The following is a 24,787-nucleotide window of genomic DNA, read 5'->3' as shown; positions in this document are numbered from 1 at the left end:
AAATTCTATTTTGAATAACTTTGGCGCCGGTTGACTTATCTTCGTGAAATTTTCTAAACTAATGGGGTGCTCAGCTCCTACCCTGAAAGTCTCGGGGTGATTCGTCAAGCGGGGGTGAGAAAAAAGGGGGTCCCAAAACGAGTTTTCCCCATGCATTTTCCCATAGGAGCTTTAGTCGAAGGTACAGCCTGAACGGCTGAACAGAATTACTTGAAATTTGGCAATGAGGTAGTCCTCATGTCAGGCATGTGCCTTTTGCATATATGGTGTCAATCTGTTCAGTAGTTCCTGAGAAAATTGCAGTTAAAAGTACATAAATATCTATATGCGCACACCATTCTGATTGGTGGTTAGATGTCAGTCAACATTCGAATCGGTCGAAATCAGGAAGTGTCGGACGCCATTTTGTTTGTGACAGTGAAAAAGAAAGGTGCAGAACGTGAAAAGGGGGCAGGGTAGAGAGTTCCTGACCCCCTAGCCTTTGTCAGGGGGTCCCTGATGGACCCGAAGGGTGAAAAATTATTATTTTTTTTTTTCAAAAAATCGTGGGGTGCGCGCACGGTGAAAAACCCTTAAAAAAAATAAAAAACATTTTAAACTGTTTATAAGTTTATAGAAGATATTAACTATGCTGTTCAACTTTATCCAAATTAAAAAAAAAAAGCTGAGCCATTCCATATTACAGGATACAGTCAATCTATAACTATATACATGGATAGTTTATTGTAAAATAAATATATAAAAAATATAATACATACATAAATTAGCATTTAAAAAAACCTTACAAATTCACTAAAAAACCATAGGTTTCACACACGTTATAGTTAGGAATTAGCATTTAAAAAACCTTGCAAATTCACTTAAACCATAGGTTCCACACATGTTCTAGTTAGCTTGCCATTTCACTCGTAAAAAACCATTGAAATTCCCCCGTTAGTTCAGCTAACTATAACTCGCGCGACCGCAATCCACTGCTTATGACGTCACATATTACATCACTCATGACATGGTCAGTGACCTCACTCATGACATCACTGATGACATCTCAAATGACATCACTGATGACATCATCCAGTGAATGTGTCTTTCTGAACTAACTATAACGGGGGAATTTCAATGTTTTTTTACGAGTGAAATGTCCAGCTTACTAGAACGTGTGTGAAATCTATGGTTTTTTAAGTGAAGCCTCGAAAATACGACTGCAAATGGAGTAACACTGACCTGGAAATGAAATCTTTCCTGTGAGACAGCAAAATATGAACATTGGCAAAGCCCACTGAAGGGTTTTTATCATGACTGATTCACGAAACCACAAAACCCAGCATGCAATAAATAAACACCCACCATGGTGTCCACCAGAGGGCCGAAATTGTTTAAAATTGCAATCGTTGTTTGTGGCTCGTAATCGGATCCTGCTGCCTGGGCTTACCTCCGAAGAAGTTCAAGGATGAACGAAACGCGTCAGGACTGCCCGTAGCTGCTCAATAAATGCCTCCAGCATCAGTGTTGCGTGTGCGGCTCGTGTTTTTCCAGAAACGTGGAGAAAGGTGTTTGAATATATATATATATCTATCTATATCCTACTGGCAGTCGCCAGTAGGTAGTTATAGTTAGGACCTATTTTCCATAGGAAATACGCCACATTCTATTTGGAATAACGTTGGCGTCGATTGATGAATCTTCGCAAAATTTTCTAAACTTTTGGCCAGCTCCGGTCCGCTCATACCCTGAAATTTTTACGGTGATTCGTCATGCGGGGGCCGAGAAAAAAGGGGGGTCCCAAAACGTATTTTCCCATAGGAATCATGTTTGAGAGAACCATTTTCTCATGCTTTTCCCATAGAGGTTTGGAAGGTGATTTATAAGCTAAACTGAGAGCATATTTTCATTAAATTGACATGTGAGAATGAAGTCTGACATTTTCAGTAAAACATGTACATCCAACAAGGGCAGAGACTGTCAGTTGATTCCTTTGTGTTCTACTGCAGCTTCCCAGAGTGTTCTAAAGAACAACTAGAGCGCTAACAGTCCTACTTATGATAAACGTACGGCACACCTGAAGCCATCTTGGTTGGAATAAAGCGGTAACACCTAAAACATTTAGTTTACAAAGGAACAAAATGAGGGGGTTCATTTTGCCATAGAAATTATGATTAGTTCTGCAGAAAAGAAAATTAGGGCACATTTTGAGTGACTTCTCAAATCCTATTTCATTAAAAAATTCTGATATGCAGACTGAAACATGCACATTTAATACCAGCAGCAGACTTCCTTGGTGAGCAGTAGCTTTACTACAGTGATCTAATGAGCAACTAGAGTGCTAACATTCTGAATTTATGGCAAATGTGTGACATATCTGAATACCTTCTTGATGGAAGCATAGTAAACAAGCATTTACAATGCAACGGTCTCGGCATTGTTAAAGTTAGAGCTATTGGCATTGCTCATGACATTATTTTTGTTTATGTTTTTGTTTTTAAAACATTTAATAGGCGGCAGGGTGGGATGTAGTATGGTGTATAGTAATCTTCTGGATGTCCTTTAGTGGCGAGTAGTCTGGAAACAGAGTATATAGTGTGGCTGTTCAAAAAGAGGCAGGCAAGGTGCAGAGTAGACTTCTGTAGTACTTTCAGCTTTCTTATCAACTGTGCACTGATCACTGACACCCTATATTAGCAGATGAAATTGTGGCATGCTCCAGACTAGAGAAGAAATGCAAACCACCTGGACTGTTTCCTCAATTGAATTTTATGTTGGTGTTTGCCCATAACTTTGCTGTGCGCGTGGTTTCAGATTGTGGGCTGCGTGCAAGTCACTAACAAAAGCTTTATTTTATGTACAACTCTTACTTCCTGTAAGAAACATACGTGAAGACATTTTTTGGGGCTGAGGAAACACATGCAGGGCAGACACCAGTCATGTGACGTATTTGACTAGGCAATTACCCCTTTTTGCAAGTCTACTCTCAATCACAGCACAGAATGACTAGCAATGTCTGAGGCAGGAACTTTGTACATATTTACCTACTGAAATGTTATTGAGCTGCTGTGTTTCTTCCAACGGGTAATCGAGTCCCTCACACAGCCTATGTTGACCAACTAGTTACAGCATAGGTAGGTTTGCTTTTCCATACATTTATAGCGGTCTGGCATAACCTATTTGTGTATGGACTGCGCACAAAGCAACAAGCGTCAGCAGTGGCAAAATGTTAAACGAAACTTAAGACACGTTATTGTGGGGCCGTAATTTATTTCCTCCAACATCCATGTGGCAGATCTAAGCACGATCTGGAATAGATTGATAAGTGTGTAATAGATACAACAGGGGGACCACAGACCCCCCTCGAGTTCTCAAGAAAACGGGAGACTCAATATCGTGCATTACTGAAGAGGTACTCAAATATCAGACAGCTTGTAAGGGTTGATGTAGCAGAACTCGGGGTTTTCAACACTACACTGAAAACGTTTATTGTACACGTTAACTGTTTGCATTGCTTGCAGTGTACTGCAAGGTCCACTTAAAATGCAACTCCGGCTGTATCTTAAACTGTTTGTGACATTAGCCAGAGATGCAGCTATCACTGGACTGGCCTCCTCGTTACCAGCCACATTTCTCAGCTCAGTGTGCGCACACATCATGAAAGCACAAACTGACTCTCAATGGCGCCTTCGCACTCAAGAGGCTCACTTCGGAGATTGTACACCATCCTAAACGGATGCTTTATAAAAATGTAAAGCTTGCGGCAAAAAAACAGGAAAACCGTGAGGTACTGTGGTTTTATGGATATTCCCCTTTCATTCACGATCACCGCGATGGTAACAATCCTAACTTTTCTTATTAATGTTCAGAACAGCGCTGGTTTTAAATGAGATGACGTGTGCAATGGTTTTTAATAACGAGGCACAATACAACCGTGGTGCTGTAAAGGACAGGTAACAGCAGACTCAAGACTTCATAGCACTTTACTTCTCGGGCGGTACTTTATGACAGTCAAATACCGTGGATCGTTCAGCATACACTTCAAGATTTGACGTGCACCTCATCTACACCCGACTCCATTTTAAATCGTATTAAAATCGTGGATGGTAACCTTGTAATAGGTTTACGGTGTTCCTGTCGCTGAACTTGTCTTTCATACACGTTTTTCAAGTTTAAAGCTGTAAATGGTGTGTAACTTTACATTTTAAGATCTGAAACGCACTTTAAATTCTCCTCGGCATCCTTATGCAGTTTGGGAGGACTGCTAACGTGTAAGGGGGCCTGTGATTTGTTCCACCTCAGCCAATTCTAATGTGCCGCTCAGAATTCCGAAGCTCGGATTGGCTGCGGTGTATTTACATGCCTCTGTCCGTGCAGTCGTCCGAAAGCGTGTCCTTTGCCGCCGCTCAGATTAAAGTGACCTGGCAGCCTGAGTTGGCTGTGTCCATTTCTATCCCATGAGGAATGTTGATTACGCATATGCTAGGCTTGGCAGCTGCCGCATGTTCTTTAAGGGTACAAAGGAAAAGGAAGGGGAGCGGGAAGTAGGGCTTCCCGAACAACGGGAGGAAGGGGCCGTCGCAAGTAGACAGACAGCAGAGGCAGCAGTTACACGAGGAAGATAGCTCAAAAGGACACACTTTTGTAAAGTTCTGCAACAAACAAAGAAGTAGCACCTATAAACAAGTCAGAGCAACACGCATCGCGCAAAAGTGAAACCGCAATGCAAAAGTATACAGACGGCTCACTTTGCTAAAGCCGAATGGAAAGAGAAAAGCAAATCAATGACCGGTGGCAGACGAGACAAACAAACAAGGAAAATACCTTAGAAATAACGCACAACTGCAAAACAAGATCCTCACAGCCAGAGAACAATCGTCACAGCTAGAGAACAGCAAAACAATGGCGGATGGAAGCTCCGAAACTTTTTCGGATTCGGGGGCGTGTTCCTGCTGTTCTAAAAGGGCGTGGCTAAAAAGTGGAAAGAACAGCAAGGAACACGCCCCCGAATCTGAAAAAGACGGAGCCTATTTGGAGGGACGGCTCTCTCCTCCAATGGCGGGCCTCCGTTTAGGAAGCCAGCCAATGGAGGAGAGGCAAAAAGAGAGGCGGGCTAAGGAGCCACTCTAGGAAACATTAAATCTCGACTTCCGGTTCTGCCTTCGGCAGACCGGTAGTCCTCGACCTAAAAACTGAAAGCATTTCCTACTGAGGAGACTGCAGCAAATAAGGAAATTAGGAAACTTCATAACAAATAAATCTCCCAAGATGGCCACCAGAGACACAAGAGCCCAAATGCAGCACAAATATCACCCAGATGTAGCCCAATGACAGAAGTGTGCAAAACACTTATTTTTTGTGTATTTGCAATTTTATATAGTGCAGACTTGTCAGGTATTGGAGTGCTTTACATGAGCATTGGTTACATCACACAAGATCAAATTCATTTTGGTTGTAGACATGGGGAGATTAAGTGATTTGACTCGCAAATGCGAGACCTATTGCATTGCAAATGCTTGTTTTTGGTAGGCACAGGAATATCAATTGATTTGCTGATAAACAGGATGTTGAGCCGACGAGACTTAAACCTGGTTCCTTAAGTCCAAAGTCGTCAGATCTGACCGTTACGGTACACCCTCTCCCCGTTTTGTCCCCAATACCATGTGCCGTGCACGAATGCTATAACGTTCTCACTTACCAAAAACAACATCATTTCTCCTTCGAAAGCGAACTAAGCTAAGAAATTTTTTCAGTAAAGTCTTACTTCCGGGGGCCACAAGAGGTGCCTTCACTTATGAGGAGCCACTGGGCACCTGTACTAGGGAATAGAACATCGGACAGGATGCATAAGGGAGCGGTCGTATTGGAAAGGTGAAGTGTTGTCATTTATGACAAGAAAATGTATCTCTAATACTTATAGTGAACATAAATGTAAAGAGAAGTGGATCACCATACCTATTTCTAAATTAAATTGTGTACTCTTGTTGTTCTGAAAAACCCATTTTTTTCTTCCGTTCCATTATAGTCTCTGAACTAACATGCATGGCTGCGAAAGGCAGGGACGGGAGAGGCTAAAGCAACAGACACCAAATCATTACGTCGCAATAAATAAATTAAGGCACAGGAAAGTAGCTCCAACTGTGGTGCCCACACAAACACAATGCAATTGAACTGCTTGAAGGAAGGGAGAGGCTCAAGGCAACACGGACACACAGTGGCGAGCCCAAAATGATTGCGGCGCTGTTAATAATTCAATAAAGATGCGCACCCATACTGTTTCGGGAGGTAGGAGGGGTCTGAACAAATATTCCAAGCACACGAGCAAGGAAAAAGAAAGGCAGCCATCAGCGGAGTGCGAGTGCTGCTAAAGGACAGCTGAGTGCAAGCGCTGTTCCTATCCTGCTTACAACAGCTGGTAAGGGAAATTCCTTTAAGAAAATAGTTTTCACAAACTGTTAATAAAACCTGCAGAGTAACAACGCGAGCAAAAGGGCCAGTCCTCATGGGATGTTAAAGTAGAAAAGGCTGTACTAAGGAGGGACTACTAAGCCTATTCGCTAATCAAAAGCAACCATTTAGGACAGTAAAAGGAGCCAATCGAAAAGATGGGAAGGAAATTGGGGAGCATCAAGTCCATATCTAAACACAGCCTTTCTAGAAGAGACCACGAAAGCGCTGCCTAGGTGAGACCTAAAAAAGGGGCACTTTCCTACAAACACTAATCTGCATGTTAAAAAAAGAAAATGGCATCAGCTGCTTGTCAGAAGACAGCCTGTCATGTGACCTCTGTTTTTGAAGTGCTGCAAGTGTGACAAGATAAATACAGAATTTAAAGGCGTCTTTACTTCTTGCTTGAACCTGCATGGCCCATAGTAATCTGCTTTCCACCCACAGTGTGAGAAGCAATGCTCTAGATTATAGGTTGCTCCTTCCTCCAAATACTAATCAATTTTGTATAAGAAGCTAGTCTATAGCATAAATATACTTTGTTTTGGTACATCATCAATTTCTTCTTTTAACAGCACCCACTTTTTGCAGATTAGCATGTGCTGTACTGCTATTGTATACCCGGTGGTGAAAAATCTAGTGGAACAGATGGAACTAAGTGGATTCTCTTAATACTTTGTGGGACCTGCTGCATGAAGGAAAGTTAGTAGTGTGTGCTGCTGATTGGTGCAAAAGGGATGTTAAATGTCCAGGATGCAGCATTTTGACAGTCACTTCATTCTGATCTACTGTGCAGCAGGTCTCCCAACCAGTTATCTGGAGAGGGCAAATTCTAATTTATCTTAATCCCAATCATGAGTGGTATTTTCATTGTGGGATGAGAGATAGGTGGGTGCAATCACTATATCAAAGCAGAGTAGAAAATAATTGGAACTAAAATGTTTTTTGTTTTTTTTATTGACTTGAAGTACGCTAAAAGCTAAAAGATTTTTTCCAGGTTGATGAGTTAAAAAATGTACCCGGCCAGAGTGAAAAGATTATCGCCGAGTCCACCACCAAAAAAGAGGCTCTAGAAAAACTAAAAGAAACTGAAGAAGATAAGCTGAAGAAAGTTATGGAAAGTCTTAAAAAAGAAACACAGGGACTTCAAGAGGAGAAGGAGGTTTGTTACCTTTTGATTTGAATTTTGCATACATAAACATCGCATCACTGTTTCTTTTGTCATTCTCTTTTTCTGTTGCTCACTTGTAGAATCTGCCTGTCCCAACCCTGTAATGGGACCAATGACTTCCTTCCAAGATGATGGCACTGATAACTAACATGTCATTTTCGAATCCATTTGAAATTGGTCTTGTCTTGAGCTTTCTTTCGCAATAGATCTCTGGGTCTTCTTTTTTGCTGATAGATGATTGGAAGCGCTTGTGAAGTGCATAGCACGTTAAAGCTGTGGCGTGTTCTCATGTTTTTTTTTCTTCCATAGAACCCTCTTACCTCCTCTAAGGTTCATTGTGAGGCTTCATTTGAGGCATGTAGGAGGTTGGCTTAGTATATGGTGCACCCATTTCAGTGACCACCTTGCACTAATACAGACAACCCCTTATGGTGATTTTAGTGGTCTTGGACAACCTTCGAGCTCTCCAAGTGGTAGCTGTGGAGAGCAGCCTTCAGGCTATTCTTGGAGTGTTAAGTAGGTGGTTTTACCAGATCGAATTATCTAGTGTAAAATAAAAAGAACCACAGTTTTTTCCTCAAAATGTCTATTACACAACACTCAATAACACATTAGTATATCTCCTACCTGGAGATATCAACACAAATGCACAACAATACTTCAATTGCAAGAGGTACGTAAGCACAATACACAGTGGTCTCCAGGGGGAGACCAAATCGTAAACAAAACAAAAAATGGAAAGCGAAGTGCAACCAAAATTGGGACTTGGACCAGGAGACTCCGAAGAGCTGGGGATACACGGATGCACCCAAGGTAAGTACCCAGGAACCCCACAGAGGCTGTGTGCAGAGTGGAAACAGCTGTGTACTCAATAGAAGTCATTGTGAAAGTCGCAGTTTCAGTTTTGAGGGACCCTTTTCAGTGAACCCTCAAACTCTGTGGAAGACAGAAGTTTGGAGACTCACCCCAGGAACCAGAATACCTACACATCGGAAGCCGGAAGCATAGGTGTGAAGTGACGTCTGAAACCACCGTAGACCACAATGGAGGACTTCAGTAAAGATGCCGCTGGTGAAGCCTGTGCAAGAGTCCGATGGAATTGAAGGGTGGGTTATTGAAGAGAAGAACCTACAAGCAGAGGAACCAAGTCTATGCCGCTCGGAGGTGACAAGGAGGCACAGAATAGCAATGCCCACCGATGACTGACAGTTCAAAGAAATATCTTGTCCCTGCAGCTGTGAGGATCAGGCGATGCTGAGGATGACCAGGAGCCTTGCACGAAGAACCCTTAAGAGGACCCACAGGCCAAGGGCACTGGAGTCGCAAAAGTACCTCTAGCAGCTCACCAAAGATGAAGGCCCATGGTGCAGAGTATGTGATGAGGACGCTGATCTTGGCAGGAAGAGATGCTGGAGCATCTTGTAGCCCGAACATCTATGGAGTGCAGAGCCAACAAGCTTTGACAACGGCAGGTTAACGCAGTGCACAAAGGGTTCAGTTCCAACAGTTCAGACGAGGGTTACTGGCTTCAATTGCAGAGAGGAGAGGTCCGGCCCAGAGGGAGTTGCAGAACCACCACCTGTGTTGGTGAACCTTTCTGTGGGATGTCAGGAGTAGCAGACCAGTGAGCTTTGTTGCAGGATCTGCAGATGGAGGGGAGTGACTTTCACTCCAAGGGAGATTACATCGGGTGCCCTAGATGCCCATTGGTCTGTTGAAGATCCTGGGAGAAGCACAGACAACAAATTAGACTTGCAGAAGAGCGAGACCAGGACCAGCAGGAGTCTTCCTTAGTGCAGTCTCGGTTCCAGGTGAAATCCAAGTGTCTAGGTGGTCGAAGAGGCGTGGTTTCAGGCTTGAGTCTTGTCCTACGATTAATCTGAAGACCCACCCACAGGTAAGCTTTTATACCCTAAGAAATAGGTGAGAACCACTCGGGGTCCCTGGGCTGGGCACAGGGGCCGATACTTCCATGTCCCTTTTCCAGTTAAGCTCCAGAGCGGGAATAAACGGTCTCCCAAAACTGGTCTCAACTGGAGTATGCAAGGAGGGCACCAAATGTGCCCTTCATAGCAGTCTGGTGGCGCTGGCAAACACTCCCACCCCAGCCCAACACTGAGTCCTGTCTGGGAGGTGGTCACACTTACTTGTGATAGGAAACCTATTCTACCTTCCCCTGCTCGAGCTCAGCAGCCAGAGGGCAGCACCGTGTCTGTGGTTGGCAGCAGCACTAGCTTGCTGGCAGGCCCTGGAAGGCTGTTACCAAGTGTACTGGGTGCTTCCCAGAGGAGCCCCCCCCCCGTGCATGGAATCGTACCTCCAACACTCGTAACAGTGTTGGCGTATGATTCCAGCATGTTTGATAACAAACTTGCCCAGGCACAGCCACGATATAGTTAGCCATCGAGTAATGACGGATGGCCACTATATGGAGTGCATCAAATGAAGCCTGTAGAATCTGCTTTCATAGTTACACTCCCCCCCCCCCCCCCCCCCCCCCCCCCCATTTTTTTGCTGGTGTCAGTATTTCTTTTGACTAGTGTGACTGGGATTCTGCTAATCAGGACCCCAGTCACTGGGCTCTTATCCTAAATTTAACGCAAGTATTTTTGTACCTCCACAATTGGCTTACTATTGTACCTTAGAATATGGTACTGAGGTAGCCAGGGCACATGGCCACTATATGTATCAAAATGGCTGACTGCACTTACAATGCCTGGAGAATCAACTCCAGGGTTTGTATGTGTGTCGTGCTCATGCAGGGGCACCCGCACACTGCCTTCAGGATTGAAAGGCCTGCCTTAGGGGTGCCTCATAGGTTTTAAGTGTAGTGACCTCAGATATAAGAAAACATATTTGTGCTAGCACCAGCTTACCCAGGCTGCAATGGCAGGCCTCTAGTCAGTTTGAGGGATCTCATGGGTGGCGTAATACATGCTGGGAGACCCCTGGTGTACCTGTGCCCTGGCTACCTCAGTACCATATTCTAAGGTACAATAGTAAGCCAATTGTGGAGGTACAAAAATACTTGCGTTAAATTTAGGGTAAGAGCCCAGTGACTGGGGTCCTGATTAGCAGAATCCCAGTCACACTAGTCAAAAGAAATACTGACACCAGCAAAAAAATGGGGGGGGGGGGGGGGAGAGTGTAACTATGAAAGCAGATTCTACAGGCTTCATTTGATGCACTCCATATATATACAGTTTTGTTTGTCAACAGACCTGCACTCTGGCGATTATCCAGATTATATCCCTTTTCTCAGGTGGCCTCACCACTCTTAGCCTAGGCCAGTGGTTCCCAAACTTTTGACTCCTGAGGACCCCCATTGAGTCACGACTAGAAGCCGGGAACCCCCAAGCAATTTGTATGATTTAAATTTCAAACATTAAAACAGTGATTCGAAAACAAACATGTATGCGCACAAAACAAATACTCAAAAATACTAAGGATTTTAGTACTTTATTTTGAAAATTTGCAAAAAGCAAGGTTCGTTCTGCATCTCTGTGACTAACTTTTAAATGGTTTGTTTTATTTTGCAGTGCAAGGCTCCTGCCAGGGCCGGACTGGAAACCTAAAGCAGCCCTGGCAAATGTTTTCAGGCCAGTCCCCATACAGTGCACACCAAGTGCAGTGAGTGAGCCTGATCACTACAAAGGGGGCTTTGGGAGGCTCTCCCCCCCAAAATAATTTAGGAAACAATGGTGCATTCTATAACAAATTTATCATTATATATTGAATTTTATCATCTTTTAAAGAATAGTCAATGATGACCTTACTATGCACCAGGATACGACCAGCTTTGTTGGGGTTCTTCAATGATTACCTTATCACCCTACAACCGTGCCTCTCAACTCTCCATAGCCCCTCTGTCAAATGAATTTCATTTGTTTTATAGCATCTATCATACCATTGTACGATGTCAGAGCACTTTACATCACACACATATGGGGCAGATTTACAAGCCCCTTATGCCACGGGTGTATCACATAAAGTGACGCACCGGTGGCGCATTTTAGAGCCCCATATTTCCAATGGCAGGAAGAGCCACCCTGCATGACTTTTCCTGATCTTGTAAATATGGCCCATTTGCACACAGCACGTTGTGTGAAAGGGGCGGTCCATGGGTGTTGCTGTGGGTGTTCCCACGCAGCACCCATGAAACCAGACACATTTCCAGATGTACTAGAAATCGTAAATCTGGAAATGTCTGAATGCTATGCCCCCCCAGTGGAGGCATAGGGAGGCACAACAAGGAGAAATGCATTTATTTCTCCTCGTTTTGTTCCTCTTTGTATGAGTGTTGCATTCTGCAGCATGCATGGAAAGAGGAAATCGCCTCTGGTGATTGTTTATGTACAGGAAGGTGTCCCATCCTGCAGATAAACAATCAGTAAAACAATGACGTTTTGAAAGTTCTATGTGTGTTAATGCAGCACACTTAGAAGTTGAAAAACGCCGTTTCTGATTTGTTTTTGTGTCGGAAGGGAACCCTTCCTGCATATAAACAATCTCTCCACGACGCAGGCATCCTTGCACCATGGTGCAAGGGTGCCTGTGCAGGCGCATGGCAATAGTTTGTGCCCCAGCGCAGGGGGAAGCACAGAGATGCAACATATTGTTGTAAATGTCGCATCCCTGTGCTTTGAAAATGGCTTGCGGCACACTGAGTCACTTTCCTTGTAAATCTGCCCCATAGAGACAATGATTCATACGTGTAAATCAGTGTATAGAAAATGTTACATAAGGCAAATGTGACTACAAGGTGTAGGATTCACATGTCATTCATAATGGTAGGCATTTTTAAAGAGAAGCACAAACTCAGGATTCAGAACCTAACACAGTAGTTAGCATTGACTTTAACAATAAAAATGTATTTCCACCCAGAAAAACCTTTTTAGCAGCATCAGGATAATGAAAGACTTAGAAAAAACATATGTTTCTAACTTGTATCATGCAGTTTGCAAGCAGCTCTTTGACAATTAATAGGTCACTGTGCTAGATTACGACTGTCACTTATGAACTGCACAGTAACATATCTGTGACAAAAGCAGTAACCCACTAACCTATGCACATAAAACACTTTTTTAAATGCATGGTACACGTTCTTTGCAGTAGGCATATACGTTAAGTGCTGCCACCGGACAAAACTCATCTCTCCAGCATGGAACATTAATCACTGACGTTACCTTGACACTTTTATTGTTGCTGGAAAACTGCTAATTCTACAAGGAACTTTGTTGTGCTTTTACAATTGCTGCCTGAGGACCCCCTGGGAATGTGTCACGGACCCCTGGGGGTCCGCGGACCACAGTTTGGGAAACACTGGCCTAGGCTATGTGGCCTGTGACATTGGTGATGGGTCTTTCATAGTTAACTTGCACAGTCCTTGTTACAATTACCCCTGTGAGGAGGTTTTCTACTAGCTTGCCATGTTAAAGGTTTGTATACTCCCCATACTTTGCTTTGCATCATGTTTAACTTTTATCAAATGGTTGTCTGCGTTGTTAACATATGACTTAGTGAATAGTGTGTCCTATTTGGACCATGTTTACGAGTTACTCATGATTGCAGCCTTGCCTTTGGGAAGGCTAGCCTTATGTGAACTTAAAATCGAAGACCTAGTTGGCTTCAGTTTTCTGAATTGGGTAAAGTAATGGGGCCCATCGTCGCATTCTGGGATGGTAAACATCTGGACAAGGAGGAAGACATCTGACTAGATTGTATTGTAATTGCATTTATATAGCGCTTACTACCCCTGACGAGGTGTCAAAGCACTTTTTCGGCGAGTAGCGCCCTATTCTGGAACCCATAAAGAATCTGTGTTGAATTAGTATAGTGAAATACGAAAGTAATTTGAGTGGTGGATATGTTATTCAGTTTATTTGGAATGAGCACGATAGTGGAGGTATAAAAGAGGGAAAAAAGATGGCGGACGAAACAGGATTGCTACTCTCCCTCCTTGATGAGCCTAAGAAAGTATATGTGGAGCCTGGTTGTTGTGATCTGTGGATTAATTTAGGTTATCTGCATACTGAGCTACACTTGTGTGGTTGCCAGGTGAAACCCAGCATGGTCCCTGAAAAAAGGAAAGCAACATCTTCTTTTTTTTTTTTTTACTTCAGCTCTTAACAAGTGGAAATATTTCCCAAGTTGAAGGTAAAACTGTCCATCTTCCTCAACACTGTAACCTGCTCCTCTTTTCACTTCCTACCAAAGGAGGATTTTTTCTTAATTTTAAAGGAAAGTTGAAAATTGGTTGGCGGGAAACTTGTACATGGGCTATTTAAGAATTTTGGGAGCAAGTTAATTGAGAGATTTTTTTAATGGTTGAATAGAACAGTTGAAAAATGGCATTGGAGGCAATAAGCATACATTCATTTAAAGGTTGTGCAAATTTATAAATCGAGGATCGTTTTTGAATGTTTAACTTTTCCCATTGCAGATCTATAAGAGGCTGAACATTTTGCCTTGTAAGTAGTCATATATCGGGTGCTTTTGAAAACACAGGGTTACACAAGTGATTTCACCATGTGTAGGTAAGGCAGTATTTCTCGTGCGGACGAAGTGCAAAATATCAAGTCAAGAGTACACCTGCTTGATGAGCAGAGCCAAAAACTGTATGAAAAAGTACAGCAGCTGTGTTAATGCGAGATGGCCACATGTAGCAAGGTCATGATGAGGCCTCAGCACCGGAGGGTCCCCTTGGATCCGGATCGGTGCCGGTAGACCTTGGTACACCTCCCCGGCGCCGATTCCACCAGCACCACGTCCGCAACCGGCGTCTGCTGTCCCCAGCCGACGTCAACCCCGGCCTCCACCTAGAGGTAGACACGGAGCCGGACCGGCGTAGACTGGTACTTTTGTGTCCCTGTTAAACCCTGGCTCTTTGAGACCAAATTGGCAGCCAGAGAAGGGGGACTGGGAGGGGTCTGGTGACCCTTTGACTAACCAGTGAGGTAATGAACCGGACTGGAGAGAGGAACTGGGGGAAGCCAGTGGTCTGGAAACCTCTCCAGACCATGGGACGTTGTCTCCTCCTACCGTGGCTATGTAGGAGGGAGCATCGTACGCAGTGGTGTTGCGTAGGGCAGCAGAGGCTCTCCGCTTCAAGCCACCTACGGTGGCAGTCAGCACTAACCTCCTGACAGAGGTGCTTCAACCGGCAGCTAGCTCTTCAGAGCCCCTGCCACCGTTTAATGAAGCCCTAACAGACATCCTTTTGGGCACCTTGTCCAGGCCCAACACAGGGACTCCTGTGTATAGGACGGTTGCCAGACTCCCCCGCCCGGCTCCGGGCGACCCCACTTTCCCCTCCCAACACCCCATCCCTGAGAGCTTGGTGGTCCAAGCCTTCACGTCAAAAGGCACATTCCCTAACGCTCCACCTGATAGGGAATCCAAAAAGCTGGATCATCTTGGGAAGAAGATATTTTCTTCCTCCAGCTTGGCACTGTGGTCGTCAAACACCGCATGTCTGTTGGGCAGTTACACTCACTCTCCGTGTGGGACAAGGTTGCGCAAGTGCTGCCTCAGCGCCCAGAGGAGGCCCGGGCCTTACTCTCTCGGGCAGTTGCCGGAGGGAGAGACCCAGCGAAGTTTACCATCCGCTGTGGGCTGGATATGGCAGACTCATTAGGTAAGATGTCAGAACCTGCGGACTCAAAATTGTCATACACGGACAACACCCAACTCATTATTATTTTTATTATTATTATTATTATTAAATTAAATTTATAAGGCGCACAGCTACCCGGAGGTTTCCTGGCGCACGGACGGTATGCAGATAGAATGGAAGAGCTGTTTTAACTGGCTGAAAAACCAGGTCTTCAGAGTCTTACGGAAGCTTTTATGGCAGATTTCTTGGCGGAGTGGGGCAGGCAGTGAATTCCATAGCACAGGGGCCAGGTACGATAAAGAGCGTCCGCCCATGCGGGAGAGCTTGAATCTGGGAACTATAAAGTTGCCTTGGGAAGCGGAGCGAAGATGTCGGGCGGGAGATAAAGCTGGGCTAGGGAGCAAAGGTAGTGTGGTGCTGTGCCCAGCTTGATCTTGTCCATGTACTAATCCTCTCCCTATCCAACGAAACCAACACCGCCAGACACCTTCCGAGAAGGCATGGAAGCCGTTGCCAAATGGATGAAAAACAGCAGCCTACAACTAAACACCAACAAAACGGTAGTACTCATAATAGGCCCAAACCCAGACTCCTGGAATGACAACTGGTGGCCCCCTGTCCTCGGAAGCCTGCCCACCCCCACAGACCACGCACGCAACCTGGGAATCATCCTGGACTCCGAGCTCAAAATGAACTGCCAGATCAACAGTCATCTTCCTGCTTCCACACCCTCCTACGTAAGACGTTCAAATGGATCCCCCTCGAACACAGACAGACCGTCACTCACAGCCTGGTCACCAGCAGACTCGACTACGGCAACGCACTCTACAACGGAATAAACAAAAACCTCACCCGCAAGCTACAGAACCTCTAGAATGCTGCCGTAAGACTGGTCCTCAACCTGCCAAGACACTGCCATATCTCCCAGCACCTGCACACACTCCACTGGCTCCCCATCGAAGCTAGAGTCCCCTTCAAGATGCTCACCCACGCACACAAGGCCCTCCACAACACCGGACCAACATACCTGAACAGCAGACTCAAATTCCATGCACCCCAAAGGACCCTACGATCAGCCCAGCTCTCCTACGCTGTGGTCCCCCCGCACCAGAAAGACAAGATCGGGAGGCCGCTTCTTCTCCTTCCTCACGGCCAGAGCCTGGAACGCCCTTCTGCTCCACCTCAGACATACAACATTGCTCCCCATCTTCGCAAGAAACCTCAAAACCTGGCTCTTCGACAGTCCTTGATGGACTGGAACCTGCACTCCCCCAGTGCCTTGGGACCCTTACGGGTGAGTAGTCGCGCTCTACAAATGCCTTGATTGATTGACGATTAGCCCTTCGACGCTATGCCTGATTTTACGTCAACTTGTTTTTCAGGGGATGTTCAATCCACTCTTATGGACATGCCAGTTGATAAACGTTGCCTATTCGGCGACAAGGCAGACAACGCGCTGGCGCGCTTTAAGGACTCTCTGGCTACAGCCAGGTCCTTGGGCCTCTTCACCACCCTCTGCGCAGTCTGCTTTTCGCTCCTCTCGTGGCTATGTAAGGGGTGCCCCACCACATCTTGCTCAGAGCCACAGGCTGGCACAAGCTGTTCAGCCCAGCACGGCCAGGGACGTGGGAACCACCGCCGTGATTCTGGGGGCTAGCAGACAGTCCAGTCCACCACAGCCCACCTTGCAGCAGCCTCCAAACATTCCTAGTCCGACCTTTCAGGACCACCAGACGCCAGTGGGCGGCAGGATTCGCCATCACCTCCCCCACTGGCGCACCATCATGTCAGACAGATGGGTTTTGCAAGTTATCTGAAGGGGCTGCTTCCTCCCCTTCGAGACTACCCCCCCTGCCATGCCACCTCAGTACCAATGCATGCCGGAGGATCATCTGGCCCTTCTCCAGCAGGAAGTTTTGGCACTCTTGGCCAACGGTGCCATCGAGCGAGTTCCTGTCCCAGAAGCAGGTCGAGGTTGCTATTCCTACTACTTTCTGGTGCCCAAGAAAGACAAAGGCCTGTGTCCTAACTTGGATCTCAGGAACGTCATTCGCTTCCTCCAGAAGGACAAGTTCAAAATGTTGACGCTAGCTCAGGTCCTGTCTGCTCTCAACACTGGAGACTGGGTGGTAGCGTTGTACTGGCAGGATGCTTATTTTCACATCCCCGTCCTGCCAGCCCACCGGCGTTACCCGCTGTTCACAGTAGGCCACGAGCACCGTCAGTTTACCGTGCTCGCCTTTGGCCCTACCAGCGCCCCTCCGATGTTGAAGAAAGTGATGGTGGTGGTCCCAGCTCACCTGCACAGATCAGGGGTTCCAGTCTTCCACTATCTCGACGACTGGCTGTTGAAGACAGGTTCGCCCCAGGCTGTCGTCGTAGTCTGGAGGTGGGCGGCCACCGACCTGTATTTGCTAGGGATTTCTGTCAGTGTGCCGAAGTCACACCTGATACCCTCTCAGAAGCTCCTTTTCATCAGAGCAATTCTGGACCTGATGCAGTTTTGGGTCTATCCTCCGAACAGCGAGTCTGGGATATTCGGCCTATGATTCCGATCTTTTAGCCTTTATCCCGGGTTTTGGTTAGGATGACCCTCCGGCTACTGGGCCTGATGGCCTCTTGCGTCCTGCTGGTGGAACATGCCCGATGGCATATGCTGGCTCTGCAGTGGGACCTGAAGTTCCAGTGGGCAGAACATCAGGGGAACCTATCCGATTGCGTCCAGATCTCGGAGGGCACTGCACACCAATTGCAGTGGTGGCTAACAAACCAGGATTGGGTCGGTGGCAGATCCCTCTCACTTCACAGTGGTGACTGATGCATCACTTCTGGGATGGGGCGGCCACATGGGTGAGGTAGAGATCGGAGGCCTCTGGCGGAGTCTGGGCTCCACATCAACCTTCTGGAGCTTCGGGTGATTCGTCTTGCACTCAAAATATCCTTTCCCTCAGTCCGGGAAGAGTAGTGGAGGTGTTCACGGACAACACCACTGCCATGTGGTACTGCAACTAACGAGGCGGGGTGGGGTCGTGGACCCTATGTCAGGAAGCCCTCTGCCTCTGGACATTGCTGGAACATCAGAGCATATCCCTGGTGGTTCAACACCACAGGTTCCCTGAACGCTAGAGCCGACCAGCTCAGCCGCAGGTGCATGATGGATCACGAATGGCGTCTTTACTCGGAGGTGGTGCAAGTTCTTTCGCAAGTGGGGAGAACCTTGGCTAGATCTCTAATCGCCACCGAAGAGAACGCACAATGTCAGCAGTTCTGCGCATTGGAATTTCCAAGGTGGCACTCGCTAGGCGACGCTTTTCGTTGAGTGGAGTTGCGGTCTTCTATACGCCTTTCCGCCTATGCCACTTCTGCCCACAGTGCTATAGTAGATCAAGCGCAACCGGGCCCAAAGTCATTCTTGTGGCTCCAGATTGTGCACGAAGAGTCTGGTTTCCCGAGCTGCTCAACATGACCATCACTCCTCCGATCAGACTGCCTCTTTGGGAGGCTCTTTTGTCGCAGCAGCAGGGAAGGGTCCTCCACCCGAAACTGTCCAGCCTCCACCTCCTTGCGTGGAGATTGAGTGGTGGCAGTTAACGTCTGTTGACCTGCCTCCTGATGTCTGCAATATTAAATTGGCAGCCAGGCATCCCTCCACTAAGACGGTATACACCTGCAGATGGAACAAAAATGTGTGGCATTGTGTGCAGCAAGGGCTCTGGATCCCCTTTCTGCCCCTCTTTTTGAGGTTCTGTTCCTCCTTTCTTTGGCCCAGCAGGTCTGTCTCTTGGTACTCTAAAGGGCTACCTCTCGGCCATTTAATCCTTCCTTAGGCTTCCTGATCAGCCTTCTCTTTTCAAGTCCCCCGTTGTAAATAGTTTCCTAAAGGACATTACTCATCTTGTCCCTCCTGTTCCCTTTGTAATGTCTCAGTGGGACTTGAACTTGGTTCTTACATGTCTTATGTGCGCTTCCTTTGAGCCGCTTAATAACTGTCCTCTCAGGCTTCTAACTTTGAAAATGTCCTTTCTCGTTGCCATCACCTCTGCGTGCAGAGTGAGCTAGCTACAGGCTCTTTCTGCCAAGCCTCCCTTTCTGACTGTTCATCCGAACAAGGTCGTCCTCAGAACTAGACCTTCCTTTCTTTCAAGGTGGTTACTACTTTCCACATTGGCCAAACCATCACTTTGCCCACCTTCTTTCCGCATCCTTCAAAAGAGGAAGAGGTTCCATGTCTGGATCCAAAACGTGCGCTTTCCTTCTATTTGGATCGCACCAAACAATCCTGGGTGGACGACCAGCTCTTAGTTGGTTACGTGGGCACTAAGAAAGGTCGGGCCGTGCACAAACGGACCATCGCCAGGTGGGTCGTTTTGAGCATCAAAGCTTGCTATTCTCTGCCAAAAAAGGAGCCTCCAGTGGGACTGCACGCCCATTCTACCAGGACGACGGCAGCTACCAGTGCTTTGGGACAGGGAGTCCCTCTTAATGACATCTGTCAGGCAGCTACGTGGGCATCGCTGCACATGTTTACCAAAGACTGCTGCCTGTACAGCCAAGTCCGGAGAGACTGCTTCTTTGGCCTTTCTGTTCTCCAGGACTTTCTGGTGTGAACTTGGTTCGCAAACCCACCTCTGGGTTTGGTATTGCTGGGGTATCTATTCTAAGGTAAGTGATCTGTAACAGTTTCTTTCAGATGAACAAGTTGCTTACCTTCGGAAACGATATATCTGTAAGAAACAGGTTAGTTATAGATTCCTTACCTCCCCACCCATCCTCCCCGTTCTGCCAACTGACTTCTAGGGTTAAGGACTTCCTTTCATAGCCCTAGTTTTGTGCACCAGTGGTCAGTGTCTTGCATAGCTTAGCGCTTCTGGCGTGGAATCTCGTGTAAAAACTGACGTCAGCGCGCAAGGGCGTTGTCTATGTAGCTACCGTGATGTTATCTCGGCGACCACGACGCCACCGCGGAGTTGACTGACACCACCTTCCGATGCGCAGGGGGACTGCTGACAAAAAAACTTTCCGGATCCAGTCTGATGCCTAGGGGGAATTTCTAAGGTAAGGAATCTATAACCTATGTTTCTTACGGATATATTGTTACCGAGGGTAAGTAAGTTGTTCATCTGGTTCGTTAGCTTCACTCACTACTTGTGAGAGCTGTGAGGCCTTTTGCGGGTGTCATGGATCAGTTAGTGGACATGGCTTAATGTGCTATGCTGGTACTTTTGTTACTCCCTTCGGGCACTTCACCTTGAAGGTAGTGTGTCTTAACAGTCAATGCTTACTCTAGGAAGACAAGAGTTATGAAAAATAAAGTATAAAAGCAAATAACAGCCAAAGACGACAGAGCAGCCAATGTTTATCTTTTAAGGAAATTAGTTATTTACAAAAGATATATCATGTAAACATTGGAGATAGACAGGACAGCGTTTAGGGGCGTATCTTGGATCCAGAAATGTTCAACACTTCTAGTTTATAGTTTGTACCCTATTTTAATTGATTTACTTACCTAGATGTTAAACTTTTTTTTTTTTAAGATCAAGAACACATTTAAAAGATTTTTCTTTACACTGTCCAGTATTACCCTATGAGGCTGCAGTCTGGTTTTTGTCTGTTACTTTCACAAATCCTGTGGTATAGCTTTTTGCAGTAGCTCTTCTCCCGAAACAGGTTTGGGTTTGTGCAACAAATAGATGCAGTATTCTGCCTCAAGTCTGTATTTGTGAAACCTTGGATATCGCCCTGGACAACTCAGTGGGACAAAACCATAGCAAATGAGTTTCCAGTTAACCCCGAAAAAACAGAATGTCCAACTAAAATTTGTTATTGTGAGAAAGTGTCTCTTGTGACATGGTTAGCACCCACTTTTCGCCTGGAGAATTATGTGGTTTTGATTGTAGTGCACAGGGTCCCTTGCCAACCAGACTCCCTTCCCTAAAACTGTACCATGATTGGCAACTTTAGCTCTCTGTAAGTCCCTAGTAAATGGTACCCTTGGTATCTAGGACATGTGGGCTGAAGAGGGTCCCCGAGGGAAGCCTCACCAAGGCCATGCCACTGCTGCTTGAATGGCTTAGTGCAGTGAAAAACGATGAAGTCAACATGACACTGCCTGTGTGCCATTTTCAGCAGAACTCCCTAAGGTATAGGTAAGTTACCCCTCCAGAAGGCCTTACAAGCCCTAAGGCAGGGTGCACTGTATCAAGTGTGGGCAAATCTGCATCAGCAGATATGCCCCTACAATATTTAAGCCTATTCCTTAATATTGTAAGTACCAGGAAAGCAATAGAGTGTACATGGACTGGAAACTCTGCAAAATCGATTACCCCAGCACCATGATTGCTTCACTGAACCCAGGAGTGTTTGGTAACAAATAACTCCTCTTAATAAACCCACACTGATGCCAGTGTGGGACTTCTTCAAATGTACCCGGTGGGTACCTCAGAGGTGCCCCCTGAAAACCTACCAACTGTTGTGGTCTCTGACTGGCTTTTGGCAGCCTGCCACCACCAGACATGTTTCTGGACCCCTGGGCCAAGAGCTCCTGCTCTGAGGCCAGAAACAAAGCCCATCCTGGGCAGAGGTGTCGCACATCCTCCTCCAGGATGGGCACCGTGCACAAGAGGAAAGCTTCAAAGGACTGCTACTTTTGTAATGCAACTCCAGCTGCTAGCAGCAGAAGGCGGCTCCTGGTTCAACCCCCCCACTTTTGGCATAAGAACCAGCAAGAAGACTTAGGAAGAATAGGTGTGCTCTCCTATTTGCCAACTCCACCCCTCAGGTGCTGGAGGCAAAGAAAAGCACACTTTTCAGTGACCACCATCTTGAAGATGGTGGCACTTAACCAATGCGGGCCCAGGCTTTGCCCACTCCCACAGGAGGATGGCATAATAGTGGGTGTAGACACCCCAGGTAAGGACCCCATTCGTCCTTACCTGTTTCTCCCCTGTAACACCTCTAAATCCAGCATTAGGCTGCTCCCCCATGACCTTAAGGCAGATCTATGACTACCTACGGAGCCTGGACACCGGAGAGCCGCAGTAGAGAAGGACTAGTGAGTGACTCTGCGCCAGCCCTGCCGGCCTGTCTGCTGTCTTTCACCTCTGCTACAAAAAGGCGACTCGTCCTGCAGGGCCAGCGAACTCCAAAACCCTGCCTTCAGCAAAGACTGTAAATCTCCCAGGGACATTGGACCGGTCCAAGAAGAAACCAATTCCAATGCACAAGACTGACGTAAGGAACCGCAAACTCTCCTCCAGACCTACCTTTGCACCAGACACCCACGACCCATGTCCAAGTGGGACAGCAGTCCTGCAAAGGTTCCCCAGCACTTCTGAGCCAGAGTCCACCGTGGCTGACTGCTGCCGGGCTCTCCCTCAGCAGCCTCAACTTGAAGACTCCCCCTGACTGTGACCTGTCCTGTAAGAGTTTTTTGATGCCTAAGACACCCCTGCATCCAAAGCCCTGGGGCCTTGGGGACATCAAACATCTGTGTCCCTACGTCCCCTAGCACCTCTACTTACCTGGGCAGTTGTGGGTTCTCTCCGCCCGGGCTCCTGGCCTGAGCCTGCAGCCTTTTTTCAAGACTGATCACGCACTCCCTCCCCGTGTTGGCACTCTGCACCCAGCTGCTCCTGTGCCGCTGAGGGTGTACTTTTGGTGATGCCTTGTGGCGCCCCTTATACTTAGCTCAACTTCAGATCGACCCCCTGACACTGCTTTACTCACCTGTGAGCAGCTTGATTTAGAGTTTTCCCAGTTAAGTTAACGTTGGGTGCCCAACCTTGAATTTGACCTCAGCACCTAGCCACCCCTGTGCTGCTGATGGTGCACTCTTTTAACTGATTTGAACCCTGCCTGGTGTTGATAAAACCCTGGAGACTGAACCTGTAAGTAGCGTACTTACCTGCAAAACCTTCATTCTTGCTTTCTTCCCATAGGTTAATAATGCAGAGCTTGAAAATTGCACCAAGTGTCCACTTTTTAAAGTATTTTCCCTGAAAAACATACTTATCTTTTGGCGAACATCCTATTCTTAAAATAAATCTTGAAGAAACTTATTTTTCTAAAATTGTTGTTGATCTCCTTTTTGAGTCGTGTCATTTTGTAGTCACTGTGTGCATAACAAAGGTCATGCACCCCTGTGTTAGGCCTAAGGCTGCTCCGCCACACTACTACAAATAGAGCACTTTTGATTTCCATTCAGGCCTGTACATTTCTGGGATAATCTCAGTGTACTATTTAACCACTAGTGGTATACCATATACAGAGCCAGCTGCCTAAAATTCTGAAAAACCCACCACCAAAGCAGCCAGGACCCAAGTGTCAGTGCTGCTCTTCAATGAGTTTATTACCCACCTGGTTATATTGTAACAGGAGAAATACAGTAGAGGGACTGATGGATGTCTAATGTTTTAGGGGCCTGCATATAAAGATTTGCCTGTTGCGCATCTTTTTTTGAGGGGCTAACCGGCCCACAAGACTGGGTATATACTTTGCAATCACCAGCTTTGCCATTTCCAAAATGAATTTGGTACTTCCTGGTTAGGGCTTCCGTGTTGCTGTAAAAGCAGGGTTGTGGAATTCATGTAGCCCAACTCCTAGGACATATTGTTTGGTTACAAGGACATGTTTTTTATATTTATTTTGTCCTTGGGACGAGTAGGCCCAACCCTGTGCAGCTTCGGCTGCCAGTATATAGTACCACATTATGGATCAGAGAAGGGCATTGTCAGCAGTTAAGGTGATAATTATGTCCATATGTTAATGCTGTTTGAACTTGTATTTATGGCTCATTAATGCAAAGCCTGTATTAGGATGACCACTCTATGGAAATGTGTAAGCTTGGACTGCACTGCTGACAGTGGTCCCTGTATCAAAATGTATACACATGTTTGCAAAGTTAAACAATATGAGGCTGCGCATAATGCTTCCAGAATGCTCTCTGATTAGATCCAAATATTTGCAGAAGCTTGAAAGCAAGATTGACTAGTATTTGCGTTCAAAATACAATGTTCACAAAAAAATGCAACTAGGAAATAAAGCGTTTTGCTAAACTACTTTAAAAATGTACGTACAATTTCCTTGAAGCGTCATCAAGTAAAAAATGTTGATGCATGCTAATATTCCTTGAAATCTATTCAGAATGGAAAATCTGTGCAACCAGTTTCAAGATGATTATGGGAAACTTGAAAATAAACAATCATTGGCAAAGCCAATAGGTATGACATTGGTGGTCAGCCTTTTGATTTGTCAATGCATGTCTTGTTTTGACATTTTTTGCAAAACGTAATTGTTGTGGGAGCTGCCAGACCCTCAGCACAAACATTGGTAAAAAAGCAATGTTTTTGTGTCTCAAAAATCACACACTGCCCCCGTAGTCCGTGGCACTGAACAAAACTACTTAGTGTGCTGATATGCTTCTTGTGAAAGAACAGAATGCTGTCACTCACAGTGAAGCCAGTCTAGAGACAGACAGAATTTTAATAAAAACAAAAGGTCTTTGTTATCTCGACCTAATTAGGAACCCAATTCTTAATTTAAGACACAAGTGCACCCATGGTATATGTCCTTGCAGT

At 46.1% G+C, this 24,787-nt stretch overlaps 1 protein-coding gene across 3 annotated transcripts in view; it reads left to right on the top strand.

Annotated features, from left to right (window-relative positions):
- SMC4 (structural maintenance of chromosomes 4) overlaps nt 1–24,787 on the top strand; it is a 910,253-nt gene that overhangs the window by 270,574 nt on the left and 614,892 nt on the right. For all 3 annotated transcript variants that reach the window (XM_085634717.1, XM_085634719.1, XM_085634718.1), the window contains exon 10: nt 7,424–7,588. In XM_085634717.1, coding sequence (XP_085490843.1) covers nt 7,424–7,588 — 165 coding nt within the window. The remainder of the gene's footprint in view (nt 1–7,423; nt 7,589–24,787) is intronic.

This window comes from Triturus cristatus, chromosome 11 (assembly GCF_964204655.1).
Source record: "Triturus cristatus chromosome 11, aTriCri1.1, whole genome shotgun sequence".
NCBI classification, from domain to species: domain Eukaryota; kingdom Metazoa; phylum Chordata; class Amphibia; order Caudata; family Salamandridae; genus Triturus; species Triturus cristatus.
The sequence above is the reverse complement of the archived record's forward strand: the minus strand, read 5'-3'. Positions and strand labels throughout refer to the sequence as shown.